This window comes from Prosopis cineraria, unplaced genomic scaffold (assembly GCF_029017545.1).
Source record: "Prosopis cineraria cultivar Desert tree isolate PC_DT_omini unplaced genomic scaffold, ASM2901754v1 PC780, whole genome shotgun sequence".
Classification (NCBI taxonomy): domain Eukaryota; kingdom Viridiplantae; phylum Streptophyta; class Magnoliopsida; order Fabales; family Fabaceae; genus Prosopis; species Prosopis cineraria.
This window is the reverse complement of record NW_026556105.1, coordinates 31,172-42,001: the sequence shown is the minus strand read 5'-3', so window position 1 is coordinate 42,001 and position 10,830 is coordinate 31,172. Positions and strand designations below refer to the sequence as shown.

The 10,830-nt window shown below is 36.6% G+C and overlaps 2 protein-coding genes across 2 annotated transcripts in view; both read left to right on the top strand.

Moving 5' to 3' along the window:
• Positions 1-61: 61 nt before the first annotated feature.
• Positions 62-1,381, top strand: LOC129298341 (nuclear pore complex protein GP210-like; the record flags this gene model as incomplete). The annotated part of the gene is made up of 4 exons (XM_054936745.1): positions 62-172; positions 291-406; positions 496-770; positions 1,238-1,381. Coding segments are annotated over 4 exons (646 nt in total), but the record flags the coding sequence as incomplete, so codon positions are not given.
• A 1,286-nt stretch (positions 1,382-2,667) lies between these two features.
• LOC129298340 (nuclear pore complex protein GP210-like) overlaps positions 2,668-10,830 on the top strand; it is a 30,128-nt gene continuing 21,965 nt past the window's right edge. The window contains 8 exon segments of the mRNA XM_054936744.1: positions 2,668-2,708; positions 3,000-3,102; positions 4,444-4,503; positions 4,583-4,651; positions 4,852-4,998; positions 5,091-5,121; positions 5,124-5,209; positions 5,374-5,493. Coding sequence (XP_054792719.1) covers positions 2,668-2,708; positions 3,000-3,102; positions 4,444-4,503; positions 4,583-4,651; positions 4,852-4,998; positions 5,091-5,121; positions 5,124-5,209; positions 5,374-5,493 — 657 coding nt within the window.

The following is a 10,830-nucleotide window of genomic DNA, read 5'->3' as shown; positions in this document are numbered from 1 at the left end:
TTAGATATATCGTTAAGTGGTGGACCTGAGCCATGGGGCAAAAATGTTGACTTCCTTGAAGATGTGGAAGTTTGAATGAAGGTGATGCTCTGACTGAAGCTGGAGTTCTGTGCATCGGGTATCTGCCAGACGGAGTTTATACCGGGTTTTTTGTCAAACACTGGGAACTTATGTAAGGTTTTGTATTCTGTTCTTGCTAGATAATTTCCTAATTCATCTTTAATGTAGTTGTAATCATCACAGTAACCTTCTCTGGTTTAAATGACTCAGAAACTTCTTTTAGATTTTAGACGTGGGAATTTGGTAGGGGATGACCATCCTCTTCCTTCTGTGTCTGAAGCTTGGCTGTCCGTTACATGCAGCATTCCTTCTTCGATTGTGCTTATAGCTGATGAAACCAGGTTAAGTCTATTTTTTTATCCTAGTTGCAGTGATTGACAACATACACTTGAAAACTTTCCTCCCTATTCTTTTCTGAGAAACTGTGCATTTCAGTGAATGAGCGTGATGTTATTAGAGCAGCAATTCTAGCTGATCGTAGTTCAGAGAAATTGCGTGATGTGCCTATTACTGTGGCAAATGGGCACACTATTCGGCTATCTGCTGTTGGAATCGATGATTCAGGGGAACCTTTTGCAAACTCATCTTCTCTCAGTTTGAGTTGGGGGCTTAACAGTTGTGATGGACTAGCATTATGGGATGATGCTTATGATATAGTGGAGCCCAACAGTTGGGAGAGATTTTTGGTCTTGCAAAATGAATCAGGACTGGTACTTAAAAAGTTATTAATTTGTCTTTTTTATTTACTGCTTGAGGTATTACCTCAAACTAGTTGTTTGTCAAACTTTTGGTCTTAATTTGAATGACTGGAGTGGCTTTCAAGAACATTGTCTCAAAATTTATTTATTTTGGCTTGCCTCAAAACGTTCAACTTGTTTATAGAAGCCTACTTTTCTTAGTCGCATTGCTACTAATGCGATGATGAATTTAAGTTTATATTCATCACTTTTGAGCTATAATTAGGGATTTTATTGGGGCTTTCCCTAGTGGATTTATAAAGGGATCTGAAATTTCTTTTGAGCCTTTTCTTTATTTTCTTTTTTTTTTGAAATCTTTCTTTCCTTTTTTTTTTGTTAAATCCTTTTGTTCCTTTTTTTTTATTCTTCTTAAGCCGATGCTGATAATATTGGTTATTAATGTATGGTTGACAATAGTGGCATAAATTCTTTGTTTCTAGTGCATTGTTCGTGCAACTGTCACTGGCTTTCATGATAGGTTGCAAAGTAAAACCTTTCATCATTCTCCTGAATCTGAAATTATTCTGACAGATGCAGTTCGTCTACAGGTACTTTTTGCTGGAATTAATTGTTCTTCAAGCTGAGGCTTGTTCTTCACACATTTTGATTAAAATCAATTATGAACAACTGCTTGTCATTATCATTGTCAATGTGCATTACTGCTGCTCATGTACATTCATTTCATTTTGTTTTTTTTAAAATGTTAAATTTTATCTTGACGTTGTTCCAATGTTGCAGCTTGTTCTAGCCTACGAATTGATCCAGAGTCAGCTTGCTTTATTTCAATCCTGATGCCAATGGTAACACTAACATTTGTAGGCATATGCTATATTGCTTGACTTTAACCATAGTAAGGCCCAAGCTTGTTTAATTGCTGCACTATGGTGTTTTCTCTTGACCTAATTTGAGAACTATGTGGGTTAAATTTAATGTGCAAGGTCAGAGCAGTATTCTATTATCATTATTAGCTGATTTCATGCAGAAGAGGCTTATTTTCACACTGTATAACTTAATTGTTCCAAAATTATGCCACCACACCATGCTCTCAATGGCTGCACCAAATAAGGATTATCATAAATTTTGATGGAATTACCCGCATAATAATTGAAAAATTATGGTATTTAGGGCTTTTTTAGGAGGATATCTTTACCTCATTCTCTCTTCTTCTTTTTATTGTAAAGAAAATGATTTTATTAAAGAAAAGAGGGCAATACAACAAACGATGACAAGTAGTCCTCCCATAACAATCAAGATAAAGGAAAGGAAACAAAATTACAGACTCATAATCAAAAGAGCTTTCCAGTCCTTTTGTGGATCATGATGGAAAACTCCTTTTAAAAACCATAAACTCATCCAGCTGTAAACCACAGCCAGGCCAAGAAAATAATCCGCTCCCAAAAAAGATGGGGCAGATGAAATGCTGATCAAACACTCCCGCATTCTGCTCTTATTAAAGACACTAAAAACAAGAAAACGCTAGACTTTCAAAAATTTTATGCTCCTTTTATCTCCTAAATTCATGGACAAGATAGATTAAAGGGCTTGAAAATCAGCTGGACAAATTCATAAATGTTTCTCTTATAATTAAATATACTTTTTTTTTTTTTAAATTACCTGATCTGATGCACTCAAATTTTGTCAGCTCACACATGTAAATGTCTGATACCATTATTGTTACGTTAAACAATAGAGATGAGTAAAATTTATATGGGAGAAGTGCAGAAGAGCATGGGTAACTCTAAATAAAATTTAAAATTTAATGCCTACTCTTTTGTCAGTGCTTGTAAAAAAAATCATTTATTAGAAATTGCCGAAATGTTTTGAATACAAAAAAGATTGTAGTTAAAAGTAAGAACCCTTATTAGTATCAATGGCCGTGAGATATCTGATTGGCTATGGTTTGGGAGTATGGTTGTCAAGTCTTGAAGGGTGTATGTGAAATATTAGAATCATTTCTCTTCCCCAATGCCACTGTCCATCTTATTCAGGTTATATGGATTAGTTACTTATATTTGCAATGCTAATATTTTCAAATGTTGTGTTCTTGGAATTCAGTTTTTATGTATCATATTTATTACTTAAAGCTTCTTTTCTATTTCAGTGCTCGCTTCCAGATAAATTTGTCAATTACTGGTGGAAGCTGTTTCTTGGAAGCTGTTACAAATGATTCTCAAGTGGTAGAACTTATCCAACCTCCATCAGGATTACACAGCTTACAACTAATTTTGTCCCTAGAGGATTGGGGATAGCTAATCTGACTTTGTTTGACATTGGGTTAACACCTCCACTCACAGCTTCTGCACTTGTAAGTTTCGTTTCTGCAATTTGAATTGCTTGATAAATAAGGAAATTGTATGTTTTTCTATCTCTAGTCTATTTTTTCCAACCGGTTAAACGATAATATATTCTCTCTTTCTCTTACATTATGGCATGTCTGACTCTGAGTAATCATCCTGTTCCCTGAAAGCCTACCATGCTCCTTAAAAACATCCAGCTCCAACTAATTCTGACTGAAATTAAGTTGTCTCATAGAGATAATATTTTATACATCTATCAATTTTATTATAAGAGGATTTTGCATACATGTTGTAGTAGTGGTAGTAGTAATCTTTTACAACAGTAAGAGCCAGAAAAAAATTCTTTTGTTTGGAAAGAGTGGATCATAGTTTGTTAGAAACCAACTGAATTAGAAATTAAAAATTCAAGATGAAAATGATTAGATTTATGTACTTTTATTTCTAAAATATTGCTGAATATTTCTTGTATTTCACAATTCTACTCGATAGAATATTTGTTACCAAAATATCTTCAATCATAATATAATATTAATTTAAATGATAGCCTGCTAGTATATTAAACCTTTTCTAAACTTTTATGCTGTGTAAATTTAGGAATTAATTTTTATGAAAAGAACATTATATAATAGACTTGTTTTGTATATATGATACAACTACAAACTTGACTAAATGGTTGCCAACGGCAAATGCAAGCACATTGCTTAAACCTAGTGGTAGTACTTTGCTGCCGATTCCCATTCATGCTTGAGTCAGGTATTTCCACTAAACTGGCCAGCTCAGTGAATCCTTGGGCCAGTTGGCTTGAGTGGACTAGAAAGAAAACAGCTTGAGCTAATATGTTCACCAAACGCCAATCATCTAGCTGGAACAGTTAGTCTGTTTTTCAAACCTATGCATCTTTTCGCATGCTTATGAATCACAAATCTTAGTTTTGACTAGGCAAGCCCCTTTTACATGATAAGAATGGGTAACTTTTGCATGATGTGATTTATGTATCTCTTGCTTATTACATAAATTGATAGTTGCAACTTGGCTCAGTGTGCAATTTTGCGGTGTGATAATATGTACTTTATTTGCTTAAATGACAACTTCAATAGGGACCAGATTAACAAAATTCAGCTGCATATGGTCGTATATCTAGTTTAGACTCTTACTTTCAGGTTGAATCTTACCATTTTAAGAATTGACTGAGCCAGATTAGTAAGAAAAAACTATCACGTACCCTCTTAATGGTAAAATTTCAAGTTGTCTTTCAGTTTCGCAAAGGCAATGCCATCTCGTATTGTGTTAGTCAAGTGATGTCTTCTTTTGTGGAATTCTTAAGAGCCACTGAACCTTCAATTTTACAGGTCCAAGTTGCAGATATAGAGTGGATTAAAATTATATCAGGAGATAAGATTAGCCTAATGGTATGCCTTCTATAAAAGTTTTTTTCTCGCTTTTTTGGTCTAAATTTGCTACATCATGTGCCCATTTTGATGTTTTCAGGAAGGAAGTTTACAGACAGTTGACCTATTGGTTGGTACTAATGATGGAAGGAGTTTTCATGGCTCTCAGGTTTAAATTGTTTCCTCCTATTTTAAAAAGCCACACTCAATTTCTTGTGCACGTTGTACATAGATATTATTGTTCTACAATGAAACTGGTCAATGGAGGCAGTTATCTTCTAAATTTTCTAGACCTTGATGACTCATGTATATGTCAGACTGAAGTCCGCACCCTGATATAAACTGAATGATTTGGAACCTACGATGCAGATTGCTTACATGAAAATTAGGGTACACATTGAGGATCATATAATTGACCTCATGGATGATGGTGATTTCTCAAGTCTTGTTGATGGGTATGTTTCGGCAGCAAGTTTTAAAATCCAGGGAAGACTTCTTGGAATAACATCCCTTTATGTAAGTCCATTTTCTATCTCAGTCAATTTGATCTTTGTCTCAGTTCAAAGTAAGTTGAAAATTCAAATCTTGTTGATTATTCATGGAACCAGGTCAGTTCCGTTCAGCATTCTGGACATGAGATACAGAGCAAGCTGTTAAAGTGGAAGTCTATGCAACACCAAGAATCCACCCTCATAATATATTCCTCTTACCTGGTGCTTCTTATGTGGTATGTTTCAGATTGCAAGTACTTTGTATATTACCTTGAAATTCACAAGTTTGATTAAAGGATGTAATCATAGAAAAAAATTCATTGAGTAGTGTTCTTTTTAAGTTTATATTCTCAACATGTTGCGTTTTTTATGATGACATTTTATTAATTTATCTGCTTAGGTTACCATGAAAGGAGGCCCAACCCTTGGTGTACATGTTGAATTTGCAATTGAGGATGATAAAATTGCAAGTATCAATCGATATTCTGGACGGCTCTCAGCAATTTCAACAGGGAACACTGTAAGATGCAAAACCCTTCTCAACCTTAATCTTTTTTTTTTTGTTTTTGTGTGTGTGATAATGCATACTCTTTTGTTTGAAGCTTAGTTTAGCTGATTGTCTTGCACAAGCCACTTGTGATGATACATTTTGATATGATAGATTGTGTACATTTTGATAGCATAGTTTAGCTGGTGCTTCAGTGCTTTGGATTTGAGGTTCACTTCGTAGCACACTGTTGATTTAGGAGGGTTTTCATTTTCAAGTTATAATATCAAGAGCTGAGTGAAAAATGATTATTGATAACTATAAGACTTCTAGACAATGATAAACTTCAAGATAATAATGAACTCCTAATATTTTAATAGTTCCTCTTAATTTATTGTGGGAATATTATGTCATTATTGTGAATAATTAGCATTCATTGTCATTATTAGGCTTTATTAGCATTTATTAGGTTTTACCTCACTTGATGTGTATATATAGCCTCAGTTTGTATATTAGAAAACACATTAATGACAAATATATTTTTCTCTCAAAATTCCACATGGTATCAGAGCATCAGGCTCAAAAATTCAAATTAGGTTAGTTCTAGAGTGGCTAGGATGAGACTTTCTGAACAGTACGTGAGGGCGTTTGTTTGGACAATGGTGGAGCGAGTTTTGAATCTCACCGCCACCTTAAACGTACTCAGGAGGCTCTGAACAGTGAAACCTAGGACGGTGATGGCGAACAGCAGTGCGTGTGGAGCACATGCGCCACCCTCGTGAACTGCGTCGGCAAGCTTCCGGTGGCGCGTGGTAGTGCAGTTCAGGATGCGATCTTCTCGGATGGCGGCGACGCACTCTCTCCGGCTAGATCTAGCACAATCCAATGTATGGGTACATCGTTTTCGAACCATATCAGGTCGTATGGTGTTGTTAGTGCCCTGTTTTGTTGGGTTTGGAGTTATATTGAGTTGTGGCTTTTGTTTTTAGTCTATTATGAAGCATTTCCCTTATTTGAAGTGCTATGTATACTCCTCATAGTGTCGTGTCTAATTTTTCCAAATCTGCACCTATAACATTAGTGGCAAAAACGGGTTCCTTTCTTCAAGCTTTAAGACAACTTGAAGTGCAGTGGCATGGATTGTGGATTCTAGGGTATCCGATCATATGACTAACTGTCATCAATTGTTCACCACTTATGCTTCGTGTGCTGGAAATGTTGAAGTAAAAATTGCAAATGGCTCCTTAGCACTTGTGGTGGGAAAGGGAGTATCCATATGTCATATTCTATTGTTTTGGAATCTGTTCTCCATGTACCAAAACTTGATTGCACTTTGCTTTCAATCAGTTAATTAACTAGGCTGTCAAATTGTTTTGCTAGATTTCTCCCGTCTCATTGCTTGTTTCAGGACCTATCATTTGGTGCAACAATTGGCAGTGCCAGGAATACGAGAGGCTCTATTATTTAGAGATCGTCATCGAGTGGATAACTCACCCATTGTCGGTAATTCTGTGTCTACCTCTTACATTGATAATTTTATGTTATGGCATAAGAGGATGGGTCTTCTTAATTTTTATTACCTTCAACAAGTGTTTCTAACCTTATGCACCAACCTGAATTATAGTGAAATTCAGTGTGAGGTGTGTGAACTTGCCAAACACCATCGAACTTCCTTTCCCAGAGCCAAATACACACCCACCAAACTTTTTACAATCATTCACAGTGACCATGGGGCCCATCTTGTACTCCAAATCGTACTCAAACAAAATGGTTCATTTCCTTCATTGATGACCATACTCATATTTGTTGGGTTTATCTTTTAAAGAATAAGTCTGAGGCTGTATCCACGTTCATGGGTTTTTTCACCATGATCAAAAACCAATTCAATGCTAGCATTCAAGTCTTGCACATTGATAATGGTACTGAGTACTTCAACCAATCTTTCAGTCATTTCCTCCAAAATCATGGTATTATCCATACAAGTACTCGTGCCCATACCCCTCAACAAAATGGGATTGTAGAAAGGAAAAATAGACATATCCTTGAAGTTGCAATAGCACTCATGTTCGCTTGCACTTTGCTAAAATTTTATTGGAGGGATGCCATTTTAACTGCGATCGATCTCATCAATCAAATGCCCAGTCGAATCTTATCCTTTGAAACTCTTCTCCAAAAATTGTAAAGTGTTTTTCCTGCATCCCACATTGAAACCAAACTTCCACTTCGCATATTTGGTTGCACAGCCCTTGTTCATATCCACCAAAATAGTAAACTTGAACCTTGAGCTATCAAGTGCATCTGTCTTGGCTATTCTCCCACTCAGAAAGGATACAAATGTTTTGATCCTATGTCTAAATGCACCCTTGTAAACCTTGATGTTACTTTCCACGAAGAAACTCCCTTTTATTCCAATTCTTCAATTCAGGGGGAGAGTATAGGTGAATCTCAGACTTGAGAACTAGCACCTTACACAGAATATGTGGTTTTTGAGCCCTCACAAAAATCATTACTGAAGATATTTGAGGAGAAATTCTTATATTTTCACTGGACCCTTTCAAGGGAATATATACAAGTATGAAGACACAAATTTGGCCTTAAAACGAGGGATAGGCCGAGATACAAGGAAGGAAAAAAAAGGAAAAAATCATCCTGACTAAATAAACATATATTTACACTATATAATTGATATTAATTGTAAGGATATTAGGATATCAACGCTCCCCCTCAAGTGGGATCATAGATGTTAATCATGTCCAACTTGCCTACAAAATGTTTAAACTTGTCTCGAGCTAATCCTTTTGTAAGAATATTGGCAGTTTGTTCTCTAGATGGGATATAGGACAATCGAATAACACCATCATCAATTTTTTCTCTGATAAAGTGCCGATCAATTTCAACATGATTGGTTTTATCATGTTGAACAGGATTATGAGATATGTTAATGGTTGCCATATTATCTGAATATAGTTTAATTGGTAGATTCATGCTCTGCTTTAACTCCACCAAGACTCGCTTGAGCCAAATTCCCTCACAAATTCCAAGAGCAATTGCTCTGAATTCTGCCTCAGCACTACTCCTTGCAACAACACTTTGCTTCTTACTTCTCCAGGTTACAAGATTGCCCCACACAAATGTGCAGTAACCTGAAGTAGACTTTCGCTCGTCTTGATCACCAGCCCAATCAGCATCTGTAAACAACTCCACATTTCTTTTATCAGATTTTTTAAACCATAGTCGATGACCGGGTGAACTTTCAGATAGCGAAGGATTCTATAAACTTCATTTAGGTGTTTCTGCTTCGGATCATGTGAGTGTTGACTAATCACGCTTACAACAAATGCAATGTTTGGCCTGGTGTGAGAAAGATATATCAACTTTCCTACCATACATTGGTATCTTCCCTTATCAACGTCTTCCCAAGATCTTCATCTTGACTGATCTTATCTGCTCTGATGGGAGTATCACTTAGTCTGCATCCCAACATGCCTGTCTCCTTTAAGAGATCCAGAACATACTTCCTTTGAGAGATGTAAATCCCCTTCTTTGATTGGGCTACTTCCATCCCGAGGAAGTATTTCATTTCTCCGAGATTTTTTATCTGGAACTCTTGGGCTAATGCAGTTTTAATATGGTCAATTTCAGCTGTGTCATCTCCAGTGAGAACAATATCATCAACGTAGACAGCTAGAACTGTCATTTTTCCCTTTTTGTGTTTGTAGAACATAATATGATCACTCTGTCCCTGAGAGAACCCTTGCCTCCTCAACACCTTGGTAAAGCGCTCAAACCATGCCCGAGGTGATTGTTTTAATCCATACAGTGACTTCTTCAGCATGCATACTTGGTTTGATTTCTTCCCTGGAAACCCTGGAGGCATTTTCATATATACCTCTTCCTTGAGTTCACCATTCAAAAATGCATTCTTAACATCTAACTGATGTAATGACCAGTCATGATTTGTAGCTAATGACAATAGAATTCTAATAGTATTCAACTTTGCTACTGTGCAAATGTTTCTGTGTAATCCATCCCATATACTTGTGAGGAGCCTTTTGCAACAAGTCTAGCCTTATATTTTTCCAAGCTTCTATTAGCTAGATATTTAGGAGTGAAGACCCACTTACAACCAACAGGCCTTTTTCCTTTAGGGAGATCAACTACTACCCAGGTGTTATTTCGCTCAAGGGCCTCCATTTCTTCTAGAACTGCTTTCCTCCATTCAGGCATGACTAGAGCTTCATCAATGTTATTTGGTACCTTGACACTATCAAGGTGGGCAACAAATGCACAATATTTTGAGGAAAGTGCCTAATAGGAAACGAATTTTTCTATGGGACGTCGTGTGCAAGCTCTAGGCTTCTTTCTGATTGCAATAGGGAGATCCAGGTCTTCTATTTCTTCTTTCTGTTCATTGCTATAACTAAAACCTTGTTTCTCCGTTGGACCTGCTGCTGGTTCTGACTCTTGGTGAGTGCTAGGGCTTTCGGGCACAATACCTGTCTTGTGTCTTCGTGTATAGAACTTGTCAAATTTCCTGGCAGTCTCTACCCCTGGGTCAGACTTTTCTGTTTCATTTGGCCTTTCCCCACTCTCACTATTAGTATCTTGGGGGGTATTAGTATCTTGGGGGGCAAGTTCCACAAACAACAAGTCAGGTTCAGGTTCATTTGTGGGCTGAAATTCACTCCAACTCTCCCCCTGAATTGAAGACTCATGGTAATAGGGGACTTCTTCGTGAAAGGTAACATCACAAGTAATATACAGACGTTTTGTAGTAGAATCAAAGCATTTATACCCTTTTTGAGAGGCAGAGTAACTGAGGAAGACACACCTAACAGCTCAGGGGTCAAGTTTGTTACTATAATGTAGGTGGACATAGGAAGTACAACCAAACACACGTAGGGGAAGGTTATTTGTGAGATAGGGTAGGTTATAAGTGGCACAAAGAAGCTGTAACGGAGTTTTATAAGATAGCGTTCTACTTGGTAGACGATTTATAAGGTAAGTGGCAATGGGGATAGCATCATCCCGGTGATATTTGGGCACATTGCTGCTAAGCATTAGGGCTCTAGCTATGTCAAGAATATGACGGTTTTTTCTTTCCGCAATCCCATTTTGTTGAGGACTGTGAGGGCAAGTGCTTTTATGAATGATTCCATGGTCTTTAAGGAAAGTAGAGAAATTTTTTGTTGAAATATTCAGTGCCATTGTCACTATAAAGGATTTGAATATTTGTGTGAAATTGTGTTTGAACCATTTTGTAAAAAGTAACAAAAGTTTGATAAACTTCTGTTTTATCTTTCACAAGAAAAACCCAAGTTACGCGAGTGTGCTCATCAATGAAGGTTATAAACCATCTAGTTTGAGTTC